The sequence below is a fragment of the Equus asinus genome, chromosome 7 (assembly GCF_041296235.1).
Source record: "Equus asinus isolate D_3611 breed Donkey chromosome 7, EquAss-T2T_v2, whole genome shotgun sequence".
Classification (NCBI taxonomy): domain Eukaryota; kingdom Metazoa; phylum Chordata; class Mammalia; order Perissodactyla; family Equidae; genus Equus; species Equus asinus.
This window is the reverse complement of record NC_091796.1, coordinates 9442526-9467266: the sequence shown is the minus strand read 5'-3', so window position 1 is coordinate 9467266 and position 24741 is coordinate 9442526. Positions and strand designations below refer to the sequence as shown.

The 24741-nt window shown below is 33.8% G+C and overlaps 1 protein-coding gene across 7 annotated transcripts in view; it reads left to right on the top strand.

Annotated features, from left to right (window-relative positions):
• CCDC102B (coiled-coil domain containing 102B) overlaps positions 1 to 24741 on the top strand; it is a 286189-nt gene that overhangs the window by 253303 nt on the left and 8145 nt on the right. For all 7 annotated transcript variants that reach the window (XM_070512879.1, XM_014865138.3, XM_070512882.1 and 4 more), the window contains one exon: positions 2054 to 2157. In XM_070512879.1, coding sequence (XP_070368980.1) covers positions 2054 to 2157 — 104 coding nt within the window. The remainder of the gene's footprint in view (positions 1 to 2053; positions 2158 to 24741) is intronic.

Below are 24741 nucleotides of genomic sequence, written 5' to 3'. Positions count from 1 at the left end.
GTCAGGAACAAAAAGGAAAATACAGATTAATTTTTAGGAATGCAAAGAGTGTTCAGTGAGATATAAGTTTTGTGAAATAATAGTTCAATTAACAAGACAATTTAACTACTATACATAAACAACAAAATTTAGAAAATTTAAATATCCCTTTTAATATCATAAATATAAAATTACTAGAAATAAATCTAATAAAATGTAATACAAAACTTCTAGTGAATAAATTATAATGATTGAGAGACTTTAAGGATGACCTAAAAAATTTAAAATACATCATGTTCATGGACAAAACATTAAATATTGAAACGATGTCAAATATACTTAAATTATTCTATGGAATTAATAATGAAATTCCAGGCTAAATACAAATAGAGTTCTTCATGAAATTTACTATGCTGTTTCTAAATTACGAAAAGTCTAGAATATCCTTGATGCTTCTGAGGAAAACGAGCTGGGGGAAGGGAGCTTGCCCTGTTGCATATCAGGATTCATGAAGAAGGCTGTAGTAGTTCACACTGTGGAGGACCAAATAAATTACACCCCAAAATAGGACCTACGATCAGACTTTATAAAAGAAACTTTATGCATAGAATATATAGAATGTTGATATATGACAGATTTGATATGTCAGATCAATAGGGAAAAGTTTATTCAATATTTACACCTATTAAAAGGTATTTCTATAGAGAAAAAATAAAATTGGATATCTACCTCACATTATTTATAAAAATTAACTCCAGCTTGATCAAAGACTTAAATGAACGATGCAAAACTTTAACAAATTTTAGTTGAAAATATAGATTAATATTTCCCTAAACTTTGATTAAGGATGTATTTTTTCAGCATTATTAATACACCCCAACTGTAAGAGAAAATATTGATAAATTTTACTTAATAAAATGACTGTTATTCATCTAAAGATATCTTAAATAAAATAGAAAAATAAGTTATCAACTTAATACATATTTACCAAAGATACTGGGAACACATAATTGGCAAATGATTAATATCAAGTTTATAACATAAATGTACAGATGAAAAGAAAAGGAAAGGCTCCAAATAAAATAATGAGATCTGAAAATGCACAAAAGAACAAAAACATTAAGCTAATAAAAATATAAACAGACACTGAACATTATTAATCAGGGATTGGCGTGTTTTACTATCTCACAGCATCAAGTGTCAGCGGAGATGCGCTCAAACAAGATCCCTTCTAATCACCTTTGGGAAGTAAATTAGTAAACGATTTTGGGAGACATTTTGGCATTATTTTGTAAAATAAAACATTAGAAAAGTATGGCAATTCTCCTCCTAGGTATATCTCAAGAGAAAACTTTGCACATATGCATCGGAAAGCACATATAAGAATGTTCAGAGCAGCACAAGGCTGCAAACAATCTAATACTCATGGACAGGAGGGTGATGTAATTCACGGCATATTCATGCAATGCTATAACAAAACGCAGAACACATAGGCTAGAGTGAGACACTGTTATGGATGAATCTTAGCAATTCAAATAGAAAAGCAAGCATCAGAAGATTATATACAGCACAATACCCATTTTTTTTTAAAGTTTGAGTTAAAAACAACTAAAAAGAAACCCCACATTTTAAAGAATATTTATATTTATATCAATATATATACACTTAGCATATGTACATGCATATATGTATATATACACATAGGCTATGTTTAAATATATAAATATATACATATATATATGCTAAAATTATGTATTTTCCAATCATGGGAATAATAAACACAAGTTCCAGTACAGTCACTTACATAGGAAGAGGAGGCAAGGGTAGGAATGGGAGAAGAATGCCAAGCTAGAAAAGATTTTGTCAAATGTTGTAGAGTCCACGTAGATGTTTGTTTTATTATTGAATATATGCATTGATTCTACTATTGAAAAGTCCCGTATACTCATGCGTATATACGGAAGAAACCCATGCTTGAACTACTGATAAGAATGTCATGCAAAAAAGAAAGCTTGTTTCTAAAAACAGTCCCTCATTTCAATCATTTTAACTCAAGCATTTTGTTTTTTTGCAGCTTGATAATTTCCTGAATCAGATCCGTAAGCTCCAGAGATCTCTGGATGAGCAGAAAGAAGCAAATGAAAACTTGGAGATTAAACTCAGGCACTTACAAGACCGGTAATTATTTTACAAAATACATTGAATTCAACATTAAGACCTTAGATAAGAAAATCTTGATATCCAATTTTTTTCACGTTTTCTTAAATATCAGTAAGATTATTTTCATTAACTAGAAATATTAATGAAAGAAACTTATAGACACTCAATACTTGAATTGTTGGATTTCTTAACTTATTTTTTTTTTTTTGCCTAATGGATGTTGCATGTTATGGTAAAGACAATTTAAATATTATTTAAAACTTTAATTCTGAAATGTGTTAAATTTCTGAAAGGCAAACGGAATTTTCAGAATACATTTCATGTAAAGCTGAATGAGAATAAATGCAAAATAAAATCAGTTGTAAGCCACACAATGTGCTGGGTGGTTGCTAAGAGAACCATTGTATTCGAGTAAAAGTAACTATTTGTTTAAGTAATTGATAGACCTGTGCCCGTGTGTTTTTTGTCTATGTGGTAGCGGTGGTATGTTGTGTGAAAAATGTTTTCATCCGAGAGTGGTAACAATAAACTTGGCGTAATTCTTGATACAAGGCAAAAATTGGGCAGAGGCGTCAAACAATATGATCTGTATTATAAAGAGACTGAAGGGGCAAGGTGAGATTTGTAAGATTTGCATTATTCTAGGTTCTTCACATATGTTAACTCAAATAACCTTCATAAGACTTATGTGATAGGACCTATTGTTATCTTCATAAACCAAATGAGGAAATTGAGGTGCAGTAGGTTAAGTGGACAGGGTTGTAGGATTTGGTTTGTACAGGTAATGGGTTAAGACTTAACTGCCTCACTGATTTCCCTACTAAATATTGGGAACAAAAATGTTGTTTCAGTTATATCTTGCTGTGTAGCAAATTATGCCAAAACTTAGCGGCTGAAACAATGATTTCTTACCCTTCGAGATTCAGTGAGTTGGCTATGTTGAAAGGGTGGTCCTTCCGTTCTGTGATATTGGCTGGTGTCACTCTTGAGGTTGCATTCAGCTGGGAATTCACCTGGGGCTGGAATGTGTAAGATGGTTTCATTCTGATGTCTGAATGGGCCAGAATGACGGCATCCTGGGCCTTCCGCTCCATGAACTTCCTTTCTCCTCAATCTGTAGTACAGCCTAGGCTTCTTAAAGGCCAGCTGGTTCCCAAGAGGGTAAAATGGATTTCAGCTTTACCCTCTTGATGCCTACTTGCCCTCTTGGTCATCCTTTCTTCAAAAGAAATGGTCATGGTCGTGTTGGCTGTCAATGAGCTTTCTTCTCCCATATCCTAGACATAGAATGATGGGGAGGCAGAGGTCTCTTTCATTTTCAACTCTGCTTATTTTAGTTCAACCTGGTGGTGAATTTCCTGGTAGAACTTTCTTTAAACCTTTCACAGTTGTATGAATCTTATCAGAACTTACTACATCCATGTCCCACAAACCACATCTATATTCCTTTTGAGATGGAGCTCTCCTTTGTGCTTGTCAGGTTGTCATGCACAATACTCAGGATTTTTACATTCTTGGTCCACTTTTAAACTTCCATTAAACCCTGTCTTAAGTCTTTCTTAGTTGTTAAAAAAAGGTTTTATGGCCAATTTGATTTTATCTTTGCCTGGGCACAATTTCTCACTTCAAGACTGCCTTCTCTATTTCCTGTAAAATCTACTTGAAAATTGAATAGTTAACTTTTTCACTTATTACACTTATTTTTCTCTTACAATCGCTTATCACACATGGCTCACAGGTGACACACTGCTGATTGTTGACCCAGTTCATAACACGAGTTTCCCTTTTTCCAGCCTCCAATACTATCTTGTCACTGTCCCTGCAGCCAACACGAACCATCTCTTCACTGCCCTTCCAGCATCTACTTGTCCGCAGCCTTTAAACTGATGCCACTTATTTTAGGTTTTTGTTATAGCGACACCTCACTTCCAGGTACCAAGATATGTTCAAGATATCTGTTGCTGAAAAATGAATTACCCAAATATCTAACTGCCTAGAACACTTGTAAATTGTGTATCACAGTTCTGTGGGTTTTCTGGGTTCACTGGGCTGGTTTTTCTGCTTTAAATGGAGGTGGCTGCAGTTACTCCTGCAGCTGTGTTCCACAGAGAGCTCTCACTGGGGCCAGAATGTGCAAGATGAGCCCACCCACATATCTGACACCTCAGCTGGAGTGAGGAATGACAGTTATTGGCTGGGCCACTCCCTTGTTCCAAGTATTCACTCAATACTCAGTAGTCAAGCTTGAGTTTCTTCACGTGGATGTTGGCTTCCAAGAGGATTTCTGGGGAGTCACACATTTCCCCTTCCTCCAGATTCTACTGGTCATAGTAGGTCACAAGGCCATCCCAGAGGATGTGGATTCATTCAAGAGGAGAAAAAATTGACCCATGGCTTTATGGAAAGAGCCATATGCTCTATAGGGACATCCTAGATATTGCTGCCATCTGTCTTTGCAGACAATTCACCACAAATACAATATCTTTTGATTAGCCTTTATGCATGCCCTATGCCTCCAGTTAAATCAGAAGATAGGCTTTGCTCTTTGTTATCTCTCTGACCTTGAGCATGTTACTTACAAAAGAACTATGTAATACTCCCTCAAAGACTGAGTGAAATAATGTATGAGAAACACCTGCCACAGCACCTGACATTAATAAATAGTCAACAAACACTATCTCCCTCTACTTTTTAAGAGAGAATTTCCTTCAGAGCAAATAGATTTAGAAAGTAAATTTTCTATGCAAAAAGGAAAATGTGCTTTTTAAGAAATCTTGGAAATGCCTTACAGAAAATTTTAAAATTGTAATGATGCTTGCCCTTGACTTCAATTACTTAAACCTGTATCCTTTTATTGGGTATGCATTCTTACCTCTTTTGAAATCTCTTTATAAAGTTATTCACACTTCTACTAAAAAGCATTTTATAATAATAATCCTGATATCACACACCTGAAACTCTTGTTTATTAGACTAAAAAAAAGTCAGAGACAGAATATTGTGATATAAAAATATATGCATTAACCAGTAAAGTAAATGTCTGAATTTTTCTCTTTAAATGTTATTAGCTATCATTTTAAGGAAAATGTTTAGAATTATAAATACTAGAGAACTCTCAGAATAAAAGGAAATTGAAATCTAAATATTTTACTTAAATTAGAATTAATATTCATAACCATATTAAAGAAGAAATCCCAATATTGTTTTAAATATACCACTTTGCATTATTTTTGGTAGATCAACCAACTTGAAATATAAACATTTTAAAATACAACAGTAGTAACTTAAGCATAGTTTATATTGAACAACCTAAAGAAAAAGATGTCACAATAGAGAAAATTTAATATTTTATTGCAAAGTGTCAGAGATTTATGTAAAATGTGAAGCAATGCATACGGAAAATAATTTGCCTTTATTTATCCTCATATTTCCAAAAATGCCTATCTTATGACATTGCTTTTATAGAGTTTAATAAAAATATGTGAAAGAAAAGAGCTGATTGAAAGACAGTTGATTTTGAAACAGACTTTTGAAATACAGTATTCTCTCCATAACCCAAGTGGAGCTGTTACACAGACTTTAAAGATTAGTGTAGAGCTAACACATATATTGTGCACGTTTTCCTCCAAAATGCAAAGGCCTTTTGTGTCCTGAGCTGGTCTGGCCCTAGCTTATTCTTAGGAAGAAAAATGTAGGCTGTGAGCAGTCTGGGAAATGAACTAACCCCCAAGCATTCTTGCCTCGGTAGCACGCGGCTCTCCTCACTGTGGCCGAACTTTGGGTGCGTCACACCAGACGAGTGGGAAGCATGAGAACAGTTATTTCTAATTTTAATCTTATTGACACGATCCACTTCTAAAGAACACATGATATTTTTCTTCCCATTAGATATTGTTGTGAATATAGTAATATTTTCTGAAATCACCTCCAAAAATCTGGTTTCTATATCTTCAAATGAAGGCTAAATTTTATATTCGTTGTGGGGCATAACTAATGAAGGAACATTTGAAATTTTCTACTCTCATTGAAGATGATTCTGCTGATTAGAAGAGAGTAGTCTTTAGAAATGTGTTCAGTACATCTTTATCCACTATATTCACCAAAAAAATCTAATAAACAATAAAGAGACATATTCAAAAGCAAACTCTACCAGACCAACATAATTATTTTCTTCAATAACAGCTTGGCAAGTTTAACTAGGAAAACAGTTTCTATATTGAATGTAATAATGCTCTTATTTGGACCTCCAAAGTACAATTCACAAGAGGAACACATCTCTTATTTGAATGTATTCTGTTGGGAAAAAATGCTCCTGAGTTCATCTTGAACCAAATTCTGGGGGTCAGGTACCATCTATGGCAACAAGTAATGTGAAAGAGATTTGTCCTAAATAAGCTATTCAATAGCCACATTGATGACTTGGATAAAGAAATAGCACTTATATAATTCTATATTATTTTGTGTTAGAAGAGAAGCAGAAACAAAAAATGGTCCTAATGGAAGAGAATGTAATTTATTAGGAAAAATTTTACGGAATAACTCACATAATAAAACATAGTGAAATAAGAAAGGGCTGCTGAAGCACAAATGTGATATTAACAGTGGATCTCATTTTTCTCCCCATGTGACAGGCACTATTCTACCTGCGTTATGAGGTAGAAATTGGCATCTCCGTCTTACAAGTGAGAAACAGTGGCTTTGATGAGTACATGATTTGCTCACAAGTTGTATGCATGTGTGTGGATTGGAAAGAACCTCTGCTTCCTTGACCTGTCAGCATTGTAGAGGAGAGGGTTGGGAAACCATCAGTCATGCATAAGTCATTGAGCAAATCACTTGATCTTTTGAAGTCTCTGTTTTCTGACATGTAAAATGGAGATAACAATACCTGTTTAATCATGAGCTTGCAGCCATAATTAACTGTATGCTAACTGGGCCATTTTGAAGAAGGCCAACGTGTTTAATGATTATTTTATGAGGCTTGAATTAAGGGTAGATTAAATAAAGATGAGAAATACACCAATAAAATGTTTTTCATTGGCCAGGATTTCACTAATAATTTTTTTATTTATTCATTTAATACGTATTTCTTTACTACTTAAAATTGACCACACTTTTCACTTCTGGCCACCAAAAATGAAAACAGGATCTCAAGAAGAATGACAATGATAAATAGGTTTGAGAATATTTTCCATAAAGGGATATTAGAAAGAATTAAGGTTCTGCTAAAAGGAACAACTTTAACAGTTGCTCCAATTTGACTATCATCAAACAAATCAAATTTCGTTCAGAGAAAGACCCTGGGTAGACGTCTGTAGCAAGAGATGACGAAGTAGAAGAATGTGAACTTAAAACTGAAAAAGTAAAATATTTCATTTTAACTTTAAGCTATAACTTGGGATAAAGAGTGAGAAAATAATATTCATATTTATAAATTGTAATTTTGTGAATGAATATATTACTATACTCTTAGACCTTTTATTCGTTCAGTTACATGAAATCAGATTTGATCAGTTCTCTTTAACTTGCCTTTAGGTCTATTACATGTTTACTCTCTGTGAATGATTGGGTAATAGCTCAGAGAATATTATGGCTCAATGGAGATACAGGTTTTTTACATAAATCCTGAATTGACTTAATTTCCCTAGGTATGAAATATATTTTGGGCCAAATTCTTTCATGTTAAATGTGATATTCAAGAAATGATTTCTTTAGTTGAACTGGTGAGTTAGTCGCACTGTTGAGAACTTAGTACTTTGACGCCATATTTTAATAGTGATTCCGGAGGTGGTATGATGAAGCTAATGTTTCCAGAATCTGACTCATTATTTAGAAAAGGGAAAAAATAATGTTTACTTGGAGGCTACAAAATACTCACGTACACACATCACAACCCCCCTCTTTTGAGCCTAGATATTACACAGATATTACTAACGAAAGATGAGATAATTTCTGAAAATGTGAGCAGACAATACTTATTTCAAATCAAGGGTAGGAATGAGAATCATTTCAGGGGACTCCAATAACTTAGTAATTCTAATTATAAGCTGGTGCTTTATCTCAGTTATATCATCAAAAGCTCAGTAGTTATTACCAATATTTGAAAACTAGGAGAGAGGTTAACAAAGGTCTTGACTAATTCCTAGGTAACTTGGTAAATGTCTTGACTAATGCCAAGGTAACTTGGTATTTTTTATTTCAGAAATTCATCAGAGCATTAAAAAATGAAGTGTAAAGTATCCTTTAACAACAGGAATTTCAGAATTGAAAAGCACCAATGCTTTCCTACTAGTATGCATTTCCTGTTGTCAGAATTCACAGAGCATAGGATTGTTCTTAGCACAACTCATGCTTGGATATCAATGACTATGACATGACAATTTAGCAATGCTGTCAAATGCCCCAGTCTCAGAGATTGGATGAGGTCTAGAGAGAAAGTATGAATAATACTCATTTCAGTAAGATTTTATTATTCTACCAACACTTAATCAATATGAGGAACTTTTATAGTAGTGCATTAAGAACTATAATAAAGCCTTTAATTTAAGGAAGAACTACTAATTCCTCTTGTATGAAATTCCCTTTAAGTTTTAAAAATTCAAGCTTTTATGATAACTACGAAAAGTAGAAAAGGAAGTATATAATATCTGTTAATTTGACTAAATTCTATCTGGGGATGACAATGGCTTTTGTGATATCTAAGACATCTAGAAAATGGTGTCTAAAACATTAAAAAATAAATTTTTATAATTTTCCCTCATTACAACATAATGGAGTTAAGATTTTGAACACAGTGCATGAGTCCATTAGACTTCTACCTAGGTTTATTTAAATTAGTAATGTTAAAAAGCAAATCTGTAAAAGTATAGAGTTAGATAAAAATTTTTTTAAACCATCAATATTAAATCATACAAAATTAAACTACAAGTAAATTAATGAGATAACATTAAAAAACAAAAGTACGGGCTGGCCTGGTGGTGTAGCAGTTAAGTTCGCATGTTCCACTTCAGTGGCCCAGAATTCGCTGGTTCGGATCCCAGTTGCAGACCTACACATGGCTTGTCAAGCCATGCTGTGGCAGGCATCCCACATACAAAGCAGAGGAAGATGGGCACAGATGTTAGCTCAGGGCTAATCGTCCTCAAAAGCAAAAAACAAACAAACAAACAAAAGTAAACTGTGCCAATAATATAATATGAGATTCTTGTCATTTTGGGGATGGCCTTTTTAAGCAAACACAAATCTCAGGAGCTATAAATTACAACATCCTTAATTTTATGAAAGGGTAAAGTATATTTCATTTTAATCAAAGACTCATTCCCCAAGGGAACTGCTTTTAAATATGTTAAATGCTTTCCTGCCATATATGCTCAAGTTTCTGTATTATATACTTTTCCTACTATTCTTTTTATATTATCCTTTAAGAACGCTTTATAGTAAATGGAGATTTAACTCTTACAACACTGCAAGCTCCGCCACTCTTCTATCTCATCGTGCCAGCATAGTCAGTTGATGCCAAATTTGGGGTCAAATAAAGGTAAATTTTCATGAGAATATTAAGATTATTTATGGCAAAGCCTAGCGCTATAATTAAATGTTCTGTCCGGCACCTGTTTCTTTTTTAAAAAACTTTATCATCGCCTATTTTTATTTCCTTGTATAATTTTCTATGTATCCATCTTTGATTTTTTTTCCTTCAGACTACTTTTATTACTCTATGAATTAATTCCAAATGAACAATGATATGTAGTGTTGACCTGGGGAGACCATTGTCTCTTAGCAGTTCCCGTCAATTAAATTTTAAATTATAATGTGATTTGACTATTTTTTTGTTACAAAATTTCATTTTTATACTCTGATTTCATCCTCATAGGATTATTCTGTCTACTGATCAAAGTACTCATTTGGATCATCATTTGGATACGAGTTTTTTGTCCCCTCAGTAGCTGTTTATTTGAGGATATCAGAGTTTCTTAGCTGTAGCAAACCAGATGGTCGTGAAATGCCCAACAGTGTGTTATGGTGGAGATACAGGAAAACTCTTACACGAGTGAATCGTAGGGAGAAAGCTCTTTGCTCTCAGGCGCCTATACACTCACGTTGTGTCCCCCTCCCAACCATGGACACTTTGAGACAGGCAACAACATCGACATCCCCCTTCAATTCGCTAGACCCTCAGGATTAGAAGGGCCTTTCATGAACAAAAGCCACAGTGAGGTACACACAGTTTCTACTAAAGGATTCATAGGTGGCTGAGCTGAGACCTGCTGCAGGGAACCAAAATCCCAGAAGGGAGGCCAGTCTGCGTCTTTTCCCTTCTGCATCCACCCAGTTCCATCAGCCACGTGGTCCCACACTGGTTTTCACGCACATGATTATGGTGGAAATCAAAACATAAGAAGCACCCTCTAGGAGTGCCACATTTGTGCCCACAATGTTGTACCATTACAGAGAGAGGGGAGGGTTCTGGGGGAGCAGATGTGGGGCAGGTACGAGGAGCAGCACAGGCTCTGTGCTCCAATTACCACCTTCCACTGCTCCAATTCACTTCTGTGCCTCTTTTATACAGAATAGAAATGGATGTTACTTTAAGTCAATCTAAGAGTTTTATCTCTTATAAAATATTAACAAAAGTGTCATAAATAAAAAATTAGTATGCTTTCTTTTCTTCATTGCTTTGCATGCTTGATGTTGTCTATGACGCTGCCTTTTCCTGTAGGGACTACGCTGGGCAGGGCTGCTTTTGTGTTTTATCCTCTGCACTTGGTTTGGGAGCTCTGTATCTTGGTTTTGTTTCTACTAGGAGTCATTTAAGTTATTTTTAATATCTTGAATCTCTTAATTACATCTCTGTAATTAAGGTTAAGAATAAAGTTACATTTTAAATATCCCTCTATATAAAGAATGTTTATCTTAATATTTGCCTTTGTTCTTCCTGCCCTTCTAGAAATTATGTGAGTAAAAATATATAAACTGGAGATATAAATTCATAGTTTTATTAAATAAATTTTGTTTGATCCTGACTTTCAGTTAGTACCTGTTATGCTTTAGATTTAAATCAATGATTAATCATTTTTTATGTTCATAAATAGTCAACGTGCACCACAATTTCCATATTCTTGAATCCCTAAATTTCTGTCACTTTTCAAGTGGTTAGTCTATTTTTGTGTGCATGTATGTGTGTGGGGGACAGTTCCCTGAGTAATTTTTTATCCTTTCTCTCCAGTTAAAATAAGTCATAACTTCTTATACATTTGCACTTCTAATAAGGATTCTACCCCCAATTCATATTTATTAACTTATTTAGTGGGGATTAAACCCAGATTAGTATTTTCTTTTGTAACCATACATATTTTTAAGATGGTTTTGGTATTTGCATTTTAAAAATAAAAACATATTTAAATATTCTAATTTGAACTCTTAATTAGTTTTAAAGCTTTATTGACATTTTGATCTAGCTTTTGCTATATTGACCTCTTTATTTTGGCTCCTCACTCAGTGATCTGATGTACATATTTCAGTAATTTTTTCCAAGAATGATAAGCAGGTGCAATTTCTTTTACATGTGAACAACAACTTGGATCGCATAGAATTCTAGTGCATTCTACTCTCTTGGTGTTACAGAAGAGATATCTGTCATCAGTTTAATTTTTGCCCCTTGAAATATGCTTTTTTTCTGTACAAAAGTACTAAAATTAGTCTTATTCTTTAACTTTGAATGTGAACAGCAATGTCCTAATGTAAATTTGTAGTTAATAACTTTAATTGTGAGTAGTACATTCAATCTGTGTGCTAAAGTCTTGACATTTCAGCTGAGGGAGATTTCAGATACAATGTTATTTCTTACATGTTTTCATTTTTCTGTTTCTTTCCACCACATAATCATCAATTATTTCTTCAGCAACGGCAATATATGTTTACCTTGACATTTTTTTTTTTGCTATCTCAATTCTATTCTCTCTAAGCATTTTAAGTTCTTAGAGTTTTTTTTCCTCTGAATTCTGGGAGAGCTTTTCAAGTTTGTTAAATTTTCACTGTTGCTAGTACTCTGCATTCAAGACAATTTTAAAATCTGTTTTACGGGTTTCTTTTTATCTTTCTCTTATATGAGACAGCTCTTGTTTCATTTTAGTCATTAAGTAAACATAGCCTCTCCTTACACAGGCATGGCTCATGCCTCCGCCACAAAGCCGTTTCATGCTACATCTTGTAGGAGATGCCTAACAGAATTAGACACACACGATTTCAAAATTTAAGTTTTCTTCAAATGTTTACTTTATTCTGACTTCTCACAATACTATTCCATTTCCTTTTCTGATACTACATTTTTCTTTTATCAAATGTCCTTGTTGTTCATTTTTTTCTGTTAACTGTTTTGTCAATTTCATTTTTCTTATATGAGGAGATATTTATTCAGGTCAAATTACCTACATTATAAAATCCTTTTTTACAAATTTTGTAGCATTCATAATATGTGATCCTAATGGAATAGAGAAAACATGACTTGCTCAAACTTATAACAAAATGACAGTTACCTTGACAATTTAGACAGTGAGTCACAGGGACTAGGGATAAGAATAAAATTTGTTCCAGCTGTTGATTTTCAAGCACCGGGATCTATATAGCAATTTGGCAGCCCTACGGTAGTCATATTTGAAATGCTCTGACACCTTCCTATTAAAATGCCTATTAAACACTGCAAACGCTTAACCCACTTCAGCAGCACTGGAAAGTAGTGTGCTGTAATGTTTTGATATGGAGAAAGCACAAGGTTTCTGTCAGGAAGTGGCAGACCTGAGTGTCCAACTCAAGCATGACCTGGATCCTTGGTTTCCTTCTCTCTAGTTCCGTCCTACATACGTCCCTATTCTCTGTCCTACTTTTAATTTCTCCTCACCCTTTATTTCAGAAGAGCGTACCTCATTGTGTTTGGCAGTTCTTCTATCACCAAATGAATGGTTTCCACTTCCCACCTTTGCTCTCTATCCTTTGCTGCCAAAGTAATTCTCTCCTCCTGTTCTGACAGGAACTCTTGGCAGGGAAGAAAAAGAACATGAACTACCACAGGACACATAGCGTAAATAGTTGACTTCAGATTCTCTGTGTTAAAAGTTTTCTACTTGGCTCTGATTGTGGTAGGCTTTGTACCACAATTTCTATACAATCGTATAATAATCTGAGTTCTGTCCTTTGAATCTTTTATGGCCATAAATGTGTAAATATTATGCAAAGACGTGTTTTTTCACTGGTTTACGGTCTAGAATTGTGCTGTGGTTGATATAGGTCAATAAAATGTTACTTGGGATTTAACACAATGCATTGCCAATTCAGAATAATTGCTAATAAAACAGTGTAATAAGTTATCTTAAAAGCAAATAGAGAAAAATTGTTCAATGTACATAATAATCTCTTTGTAAGAGGACTTTTCCTGTGGCTTCTACGGTAGATTAGATCAGAAGATTTACATTACTAAAGAATATTAAGAGTTCTCTGAAAAGGAGCTAACCAGAATAATATCCATTCTCTCTTCTACTCAGTTTCCAGCATTGAAAATTAAAGTTTCAAATAGCACTGTGCAACAGAAATAAAATGTGAGCCACATGTGAGCCATGTTTCAAAGGAAAAAGAAGTTGATGAAATTAATGTATTAATATATCTTATTTAGCCTAACATATCCAACATATTACCATTGTTAACATGCAATAAATATAAAAAATGATATAAACAAATAAATGGAAAGATATTCTGTGCTCACGGATTGGAAGAATTAATACTGTTAAAATGTTCACACTACCCAAAGCAATCTGCAGATTCAATGCAATCCTTATCAAAATTCCAATGGCATGTTTCACAGAAATAGAAATAAACCCTAAAATTTGCATGGAACCACAAAAGACCCTAAATAGCCAAAGTAATCTTGAGAAAGAAGAACAAAGCTGGATCACAAATCACAATCCCTGATTTCAAATTACATTACAGAGCTATAGTGACCAAAACAGTGTGGTACTGGCATTAAAACAGATACAGATCAATAAAACAGAATAGAGAACCCAGAATAAGTACACATATATGGTCAATTATTTTATGACAGAGGAGCCAAGAATATACGGTGGGGAAAGGACAGTCTCTTCAATAAATAATGTTGGGAAAACTGGACAGCCACAGGCAAAAGAAGGAAATTGGACCACTGTCTCACACTATACACAAACATTAACTCAAAATAGATTAAAGACTTGAATGTAAGACCTGAACCCATAAAACTCCTAGAAGGAAACATAGGCAGTAAGCTCCTTGACATTGGCCTTGGTGATGATTTATTGGATCTGATACCAAAAGTGAAGGCAACCAAAGTAGTGGTTAAGTTCATGCACTCTGCTTTGGCAGCCCAGGTTCCTGAATTTGGATCCTGGGTGTGAACCCAAACTACTCATCATCCATGCTGTGCTGGCCACCTATATACAAAATAAAGGAAGACTGGAACAGATGTTAGCTCAGGGCTAATCTTTCTCTAGCAAAATAAAGAGCAAGACTGACAATAGATGTTAGCTCAGGGAGAATCTTCCTCATCAAAAAAAAAAAAGAGAGAGATACTGGTACCCCTATGTTTGTTGCAGCATTATTTACAGTAGCCAAGACATATAAGCAACCTTAGTGTCCATTGACAGATAGATGAATGAATGAAGGAAATACGGTATACATATACAGTGGAATATTATTTAGCCATGAAAAGAATGAAATCTTGCTATGTGTGACAACATGGATGGACCTAAAGGGCATGATGCTAAGTAAAATAAGTCAGAAAGATAAAGACAATTACTATATAATCTCACTTACATGTGGAATCCAAACAAGCAAGCTGGTAAATACAGAGAACAAATTAATGGTTGCCAGAGGCAAGGGGGAGGGGTGGGCAAAATGGATGAAATGATTCAAAAGGTATAAACTTCCAGTTAAAAAGTAAATAAACCATGAGCATGTAATGACCAGCATGGTGACCATAGTTAACAATACTGTGTTGCATATTTGAAAGTTGTAAGAAAATAGATCTTAAAATTTCTCATCTCAAGAAAAAAATTTTGTAACTTATGTATGGTGATAGTTGTTAACTATATTTATTATGGTGATCATTTTGCAGTATGTACAAATATAGAATTATTACATTGTACACCTGAAACTAATATGTTATATGTCAATCATACCTCAACAACAAAAAAATTGAGCATGTTTTTTGTATTTCTTTTACACTTAGAGCAGCACATCTCTATTTGTACTACCCACGTTACTCTTGCTCAGTAGCCGTATGCGGGTAGCATCTACCATATTGGAAAGTGCAGAAATAAGATGTGAGATACAGAATATTTAAATTATTTCCTTCTACAAATAGTAATAAACATTTGAGGAAAAGCAAGATTGATTTATTTATTTATTATTTGTGTGTGTGTGTGTGTGTGTGTGTGTGTGTGAAGGAGACTGGTCCTGAGCTAACATCTGTTGCCAATCTTCCTCTTTTTGCTTGAGGAAAATTGTCCCTGAGCTAACATCTGTGCCAATCTTCCTCTATTTTGTCTGTGGCATGCCGCCACAGCATGGCTTGATGAGCAATGTGGAGGTCCACAGCCAGGATCCAAACCCATGAACCCCGGGCAGCCGAACCTGAGTGTGCAAATTTAACCACTACACCACCGGGCCAGCCCTGGCATCATTTATTTTGATACTAATTCTGTATATTCCATCTAAAGTTATCTATTTAAGCAGATTATAATTAATAAAAGAGAAAGCAAAAAATACATCAATGTCTATTTTAGATAAACTAAGTTAAATAATTTTATGGCATATTACAGTACTTCTAGGCGTTTGTAATAGGAAAACGCACACACATATTTTAAAATCTCATATATAGCTGTGATTAATTGTGACCCTTTCAAATAGCTTTATTTTACCTTCCTTTGTATACGGCAGGCTGTAATGAAAAGGATCTCAGTTAATCGCCATTTCAATTCTAGCAGCTACTATTCTTTGATCTTAGACAAATTACTTAACATCTTTTTAAAAATGCAATGCTACTGATTTTGTGGGTTGTTATGGAGATTGGAAATAATATATCTATACCAACTGGCACAGTCTTGGGCACTTACTTGATAATTAACACAGTAGAAAGCTCCTGTTACATCACAAAAGCTCTAATAAATTAAGAAAGGCAACATCAAGATGAAACTTGACAAATGGTTTGTTGACATGGTGGAGCCTCTGGGAAAATATAATGAAGGAAGTAACAGCAGCCACGTATTGTTGACTATGTACTGAGCCAGTGCACCAATGCCTTCACGTATATTAACTTTAATAATCTTCACAATAACTTAAAAACTAATTGTCTCTGTTTAACAAATAAATTTATGAAAGATATTGTCTATGCTTCCTTCATTTTATGTATTACTTATGTGAAATGGAAGTCTATGGGTCAATAATTATTGAACATAATTGTAATATATCCTTGGATATCACATTATTATATGGTTTTCCCTTAATTATTTCCTGTTGAATATGTATTTTCACCAATATTAAATAGAGATTGTCAAGATATAAAGTGGAAATATATTTTCCCTGTTAAACTCTTCTATGATTCAAGTGACCTTTGCCTTATTTTAGCACTGACAGAGTGAGAGACGGAGGCCTACGTTCTGACAGTTTGATCATTCCTGTTTGGGAAGTCTGTTGGCTATGACTACCTTTTAAATTTTATGTTCCTTTATTATTATTATTTTGGCTTCCATCTGGACTACTTAAATAGTCGTCTTTCATCCCAAGCCACAAGTTAAAAATAGCCGCCATTGTTTTCCCAAACTTTGTATCCAGTGGCCCCCCTCTAAAATTTAAACACAGAACTAAATTTTGCAATTACTTTTATTTCTATTGAGAAATATTATCAGTCATAACACCACTCTAATTGTTTTAGTGTTACCAGTGACTTTCTGGAATGTCTGTTTTCTGAGTAAAACAAACATACTGTGTGGAAAAGGAAATTTTGCATGTCAATAGCATTTTGCAGTGCATTACTTACAAATACTTATTTAAATGCAGAATTATCATTTAAATTATGTTACTCAAATTTAAGTATATTTTCCATTTCATGTTTTGTGCCCCTCTCAAATTTCATAACGTTGGTGCAGTATAAGCCACTTCAGTAAGTTCTGCTGTTTATAAGCTACCCAGTCTGTGGCATTTTGTTCTAACAGCCCGAACAGACTAAGACACTGTGGATGCCTGGTTGTAATCCACGTTAGCACAGGTGTATTTTAATTATCCCCCCATTAGAGCAGAGCCCTTATTCCTAAGGCATGATTTTACTTGTGGGGAATAGTGTTTCTGGTGTCTCGACTGAAAGCCTACTGTGTGCACCAAGGTCCCTGCAGAATGACTAGGAAGGAACTGCAACATTTCCCCAGTCCCGGGAGACCTCTGAAAACGCTTCAGTTCTCCTCATGTTTGCTGCTTGCCCTTCGAGCATCTCGCCCTGCTCACGGTCAGCTCAGGAACAGCCACAGGACCTAGGCCACATTCCACGCAGCTGTTTGGAGCCCTTCTCTCTATTTTTCTCCTCTAATATTGTGCCATCCAGACCGCAGCCACCTTCACAGCCCCAGACTCTGAACCCCACTTCTACGCTCAGGGAAACCAGTGCTCCCTGCCTGCCTCTACCTCCCCACAGCATTTTGAAAAATATCCTAGTGAGAAATTCTGGGTGAATGTGGACCTTGCTCCATACGCTCCCCTTCCCTTAAAATTCATATCATAGCCAGTTGCTTTCAAATATGTTTTCATACACTTTTCATACATTTTGCCCTGTTTTTATAACTGTTTACAGCAGTTGGGTATGCCTGATACCAGCTCTTTTTCTTGTTCAGAAACTACTAAGTTCTTGACATCTGCTTCAGCCACTCCCTAGTAAATCAGAAAATTCAATTAAATCTCTTTTTGGCTAAACAGCTGCCTCCACCTTTCTGTTACTGCTGCCGTCTAGATTACCATGATCTCTTCCGTGGATTCCTACACTGGCTTTCAAATCCTAGCTCCAGCTCCACGACATCCTCTCCATTGAACAGCGGTATTCTACAAGCACAATTTATATTATGTCACTCTCCAGGTGAAAACTTTTCAATAGCTTCTCATTAAACGTAGAATAAATATTTGAACTCCTCGCAATGACCTATAAAACGTGGGATGATGTCAGCTTTCTAAGTGGTTTTCTCTTCTCTTCCCTGTTCCTCGTTTATGCTTCAGCAACATCGATTTTTTTTTTTAATTTCCTGAACCTGCAAAGCTCTACCCAGAGCTATCCTTTGAAGAGTCTGTTTTTTATGACCATGACATTATGTTCATCATTCTTCCCCTGACTTCTTTCACTTGTTTTAGGTGACAACTCAAATGTCACTTCCTTGGTGAGGCATTCCCTGATGGCATAGAACTTTACCCTTAATCTCACATCAACCTGATCTTTTAATTCATGTCACATACCAAAATAGGATTTCCCCGTTTAGACAGGTATAGGCTTCTGTTTCACACCTGTTTTTTCTCCCAGAAGTAAGCATCACGAGGACAGACATCATGCTCTGTTTAATTTACCACTCTATGCCCAGTGCATCTACATGGGATGTGGCATATAATAGGTGTTAAATATTCCTTGAATTAATGAAGAAATATATCATATTTAACTTCAGAGAAAAAGTTTTCAAAATTAACATTTGGGGATTCAAAAAAGAGTCAAAATTTTCAAAGAATCTTAGAGCATTGGAACTGAAGAAACCATCCAGATTACCTATCCCATCATGATGACGGAATCGCCCCTCTGATAGCATCGCCAGCACTTAAATCATTCCAGGGGGAGGGAACTCACTATTTCACAAGGAATTATAGTCTATTTTCAAAGAATTCCTGTTATTTAAAAAAATGTCTTTATCATTACATTTAAAATATTTTAAGCCTGATATTGAACTGTTTTACTTATAATCTTATAGAAATAGTTCTCTCATTTTTCCGAAGACTTCTGAAAACCATGATACATACATTTTCTTTCCTCTTGTGATTTCTTCTGAAATTCAAAGGTACAGATCAAAATAAAAATTACTTTTACATTTCGTTGAATGTTAAAGAATGACATTCCATTTTGGATGCTTTATCATCATTGGAATTATTCAAGCTGTGAATTAGATCTGTATCATCATCCTTGTGTGCAGTTAATGACACATATTTGCATGAACTACAAATAAAGAAAATTTTGAATTTCAGCCAAAATGAAAGTAATATAGATTTTAAAAAACCAAGTTTATGGAAAGAAGGCAGTCTTCTTTTCTTTTAGCTAACATTAAGAAAGATATGTCAAATGTTTTAAGTCGTTATAGTGTTCACATTTGCCCATTTATATTATTATCATAAAAGAAATGAAAATCTTCCTGTGTGAATGTATACACTAGAGTAAATAGAGTACCTGTTTTGAATGAGAGGACATATGTAATGTGGAAAATTCGCTTACTCGCTTTAGCTCAGCATGTGTGTATGCACGTATATGCCACAGAATGGTAAGGACGATCAAATGAGAAAATATATTTGAAAGCATTTAAAAGAAATTTTAAGTGAATTGTCCTAATACTGCACATCGTAGCCATAAATAATTTTAAAGAACTGGTATTATTTAAAGAATATAAATAAAATGAAACACCACTCACAGGCACAGTTACTTTTATATGCATAAAGAAATTTGCAAAATTGAATTATTTTATTGTGGTCCTTTGGTCCCTGTTTCTGAATCATTTTTATTACCACTATTCTTTGAGATGTAGAGGTTTGCTTGCAGAGTGACCCACTTTCTCCTAGCTCTTCTTTGGGACTATATTCGACACCTCTAAAATTGCATTAACTTTTATGGGTCGCTCGGATATCACTCCATGGGTTATTGTTTCAGCACAGTAAATTACAGTTTCCGAATTGCTGCCTATGGGCCATCATTAATCTAGGAAAATGGAAGTGTTTGGTGGTCTCATTACATATTTGATCCTTTTAAAATTCTGGCTGAATAAAAATAGAAACCAAATGTGATAAAACGGTTTACACATTACACTACAATCTAATAGGACAACTCATTTTTACATTCATATATGAAATGACTGCTGCCAGAAGAATATGTAAGCAATCCTTGTCAAAAGGATACTGTAAGATTATGCATTGATCATCTTTTCTTTGCTCTAAACATTGAGCTAAGAAATCAGACCTATTTTTAAAAAGTCATTAAGAAACAGGGGCATGTTCAGTGGCACAAACAGAACTCTTCATGGGCCAGAAACACAAAACGACAGTGTCACTGCGGCCAGGGGTTCGCCTGTCTCTGGATCCAAATGTGGGCCATGGGGCTTGGCAGTGTGACATGGACCCAAGTCGCTTCTTATAAAGCAGAGTGAGGGAAGGGGGAAAGACATTCACAACAACCACAGACGCCCCCAAATTCCCCATCAAATCAAAAGCTAAAATTGACCAAGAAAAAAAGAGGGAACACCCCCAAGTAACTTAAAAAGCATTTAGAAATAGAATATAACCAGAGTTATAGTTGACGTTTATAAAATACAAGTGAAGATTCTGAAAATTTTTAATCCATAAAAATTATAAATTTAGATATTTGAAATTCTCTAGAAAATAATTTCCAGTACTCCATAAAAAATAAAAAGGGAACCGGATAGAATAATTATTATTAAATACTTCACTTATGCATTAAATTCCCTATTCCTCCTTGAAACAAATAAACCAAGTGTTATAGCTGAGTTTTATAGCTATTTTATCAAAATCTGGAGAAACAGATAAAAAAATGTTATAGAGAAGTTCAAAAGAGCACATTTCCCAACACATTTTATGAGAGAGTAAAGTATTGAAACAAATTTGATGAAACTAGTCTAAGAAAGGAGAATTATAGATTGATCTATGATTATGGGCACAAAAATCTTGTGATAATCTTGGCAAGTGGAATCTAGAAGTGTTATAAAATATTCATCAGGACCATATGGTGTTTATTCTCAGAATTCAACGAAGGTCCTCTATCAGAAATGTATTAATTTATTTCAACACTTCAACTGAGAAAAATGGTATCATTATTACATAACAATAATAAAACAATTTAAAATTATTAATTCTTATTCATGATCAAAACTGGAGACATAAAAGAATGTCCTTCACTACTTAGCATTTCTATCTGAAAATTATACAAATATCCTTCTGGTGAAACACCAAACCCCTCATCGAGTTCAGAAACAAACAAAAAACATCAAAGGTGACCAGCAAATTTGCTCTGCAGTGTCGTACCTCGGTAAAACAAGATTATATGATAAGCAAGAAAAAAAAGATGTAAATACTGGAAAAAGGAGACAATTTTGCTGTTATACATAGGCAAAATGCATATCCAAGACAATGTACAGAACATTTATATAAAAAGAAAAGTTAAATAAATTTTCTCTGTAGAAGTTTAACAAACTAACTTATAAACACATGGAAAAATTCAAATAATTCCATATCTATTAATAAAAATTTTAAAAGATGTCTTTGAATAAATCAAATGTATGCAAAATTCCTTTTGCGAAGTTTACACAATTTTTTGTAGGTCCTGAAGGACCCTTGAATAAATAAGGGGCTATATTATTCATGGATAATATGTTATAATAACGATGTTACTTAATTCCAAACTAATCTTTAAATTTGTGTATTTCCAATCAGCATAGCCACAGAAATACGCATGAAACTTGTCATATTGTACTAAAATTCACATTGAGGAGAGGAAAGAAAGTAAAGTTTCAAGAATAGTTATGCTATTTTTGAAAGCATATTTTTAAAAAAGAGGTTACTTCAATCATCGTTAGATACAGACAGTCATTTAACACCACGATGATTAAGAATGCCTATCGGTTTCATGGATATTATGCCATGTTTACTGATATTGTGGAAAATTTTATATCAAGTAGAATGTGTTTAAGTTAATTCATAGAGAAACATCCTTTTAATAGTATTTTCTATTAAATAAAACTGAATACATCATAAGAATTCCTGTGACATTTTTCTAGGAACTTTTCTCTTAGCTATTTTAAAATTCACATTTGGAAACAAGGTCAGGCAATGAGTTTTATGTCTTCTGCCAGTTTATATTACCTTATAAATGACCTAATAACAGTAAGCATAACCAACTACCAAAATACCAATGGTCTTTTCAAATTTATTGTGGATGAAATGTTTTCACTGTTTTGATAAAATAATAATTATACGTACACATATGGTACATATATATATGCCTATATTTCTACCTATTTCCAGACTGTAACCCCCATGATGTCAAGGATATTGTTTGTCTTGCTCATTGCTTTGTGACCAACACCTAGAACAATATCCGGAACATACTCCACATATCAGAAACATTTTCTTGAATGAAAACTACTAGCTTTCCATTAAAACAATAAGGTAGATTCCCTTAATTTCATTCCATTTATTTAAAAACACTTTGTCATGGCAGCTGGATTAAAAAATTTTGTATTGAAAACATGTAAAAGAAGTCATTTGGCATATTTCCCATTTTTTAAACATAACTTCTTTGAAGGAGGACTGAATAAGACTTTTTATAGAGTAGAAACAAGGCAATATTATTCTATGAGTCAGCTTGCCAATTTTTCTAGACTTGTAAATTAATGAATCTTTGAAAAATACACCATTCAGATTGAAAATATAGTATCTGCAAGGTCTACAGAAATAAATGTATGATCTTCGTTCTTTTGTTTCTGAGTCAAGAATCAAAATATTAATGTTACCATAGCCATATATTTAAGTTTTAGAGGCAAGGGTAATATTGTAATGGGAAAGTCTTGACATTTTAAAAGATGGAATTCAAAGACAACAAACATTCTAATTTTTTTTGATGTGTGGGTGTGTTTGCATTATGTATTAAAAAATAAGCTGATGGTCACCTCATATATTTATTTGCATTTAATATTTTGATTTATAATGTTTCTCCATAGACTTTCTCAGTCTTTTTCTTATTTTGATTTAGAGAAGACAAATTTCAATGTGAATGAGCAAATCTGCTTTTTCATGTTGTCTATACATTTCTGAATCTTTTCTTATTTCCATGAATGAGAAGATTATAAAATATACAAACACTCTATGATTGTTTAATTCTTCATGGTACAGGGGAAAAGGAAATTAAAACCAAATTTTATCAATCTCACGAATGAACACCCACATTGTGTGTTAAATCTTATCTAATTGCTATTTTATAGTATAGCCAAATAATTAATAATCACAGCTACGATGGAGCTACACTTTTCATAGCATTCTTAACACAGCTACCATTGCCCAGCCCCATGGCTGAGTGGTTAAGTTCGCATCCTGGGCACAGACATGGCACCGCTCATTAGGCCATGTTGAGGTGGCGTCCCACATGCCACAACTAGAAGGATCCACAACTAAAAAATATATATATATACACAACTATGTACTGGGGGGATTTGGAGAGAACAAAGCAGGAAAAAAAAAAAAAGATTAGCAACAATCGTTAGCTCAGATGCCAATCTTCAGAAAAAAACAAAAACACAGCTACCAGGAGTATTTTTAAATGTTCTATTTTCAGACTACAGAAATGTACACACACATGTAGTCACTACTTCTATTCTTTTAACACGTAAAAGTTAAGTATAATTTGTTGCGAAGTGAGAGATAGGAGGCAGGTAAAAAATCTTTATATATGTAATTACTATATAATTTATATTTCTATAGAAGAATTAATTTATCAGTCAGATTGTTGTCATATGTTATATGGTATTTAGTTATATCTTCTAAATACTGCTCTCTATGTTATTCTCATTGTTTTTCATAATATCTTAGCTCATTACTATATTTTTACATAGAAATGTGCTTCAGAATGTGCATTTGATCTTTTGAAAAAGTATCTCCCCATTGTTGTACCGATAGCAATTTCTAAAGATGAGAGACAGGGCCTTGAATTCAAGGATAAGTGTCTGGCCCTTCACAATAACCAGATTAAGCTAACTGAAAATTATGCAGGGTAATAAAACATTTAGATTCTATATAGCTTTTCAATTCTAATATCAAAAAAAAAGAAACTATTTTCACTCAACTATATTCTATCCTTCTTTTTTTCCCAGCATCTATCCTTCTTTAAGGAATTTAGAATGTAGATTATTAAATTGTAATCTATTATATTGTATAACATTTGTGACAATATTTTCATTACATTTGGTTTTCTTCTTAAAATGAAACTCTATAAATTTTTATTTTCCCAATAAATTCCACATATTCTCTGTACTTTGATAATGCCCTTTATGTGTAGGTTTCCATTTTTTCTTACCTTATTTAAATATTTTTTATAAGATATATTCTCCCTACCATATCTATGACTGTTCAATAACTTCAATTATAATTTAGGTATTTCTATTAAAGTTCCCCTGAGTAGGAGTAAATACAGATCATGTCAATGAACTAAAATATTTCTGTTGATGATTTTTCCATTTTAAGTGATCTCCATTGTTGGCATATTTTCATGGTTTAATATTTAACTTTGGCATTT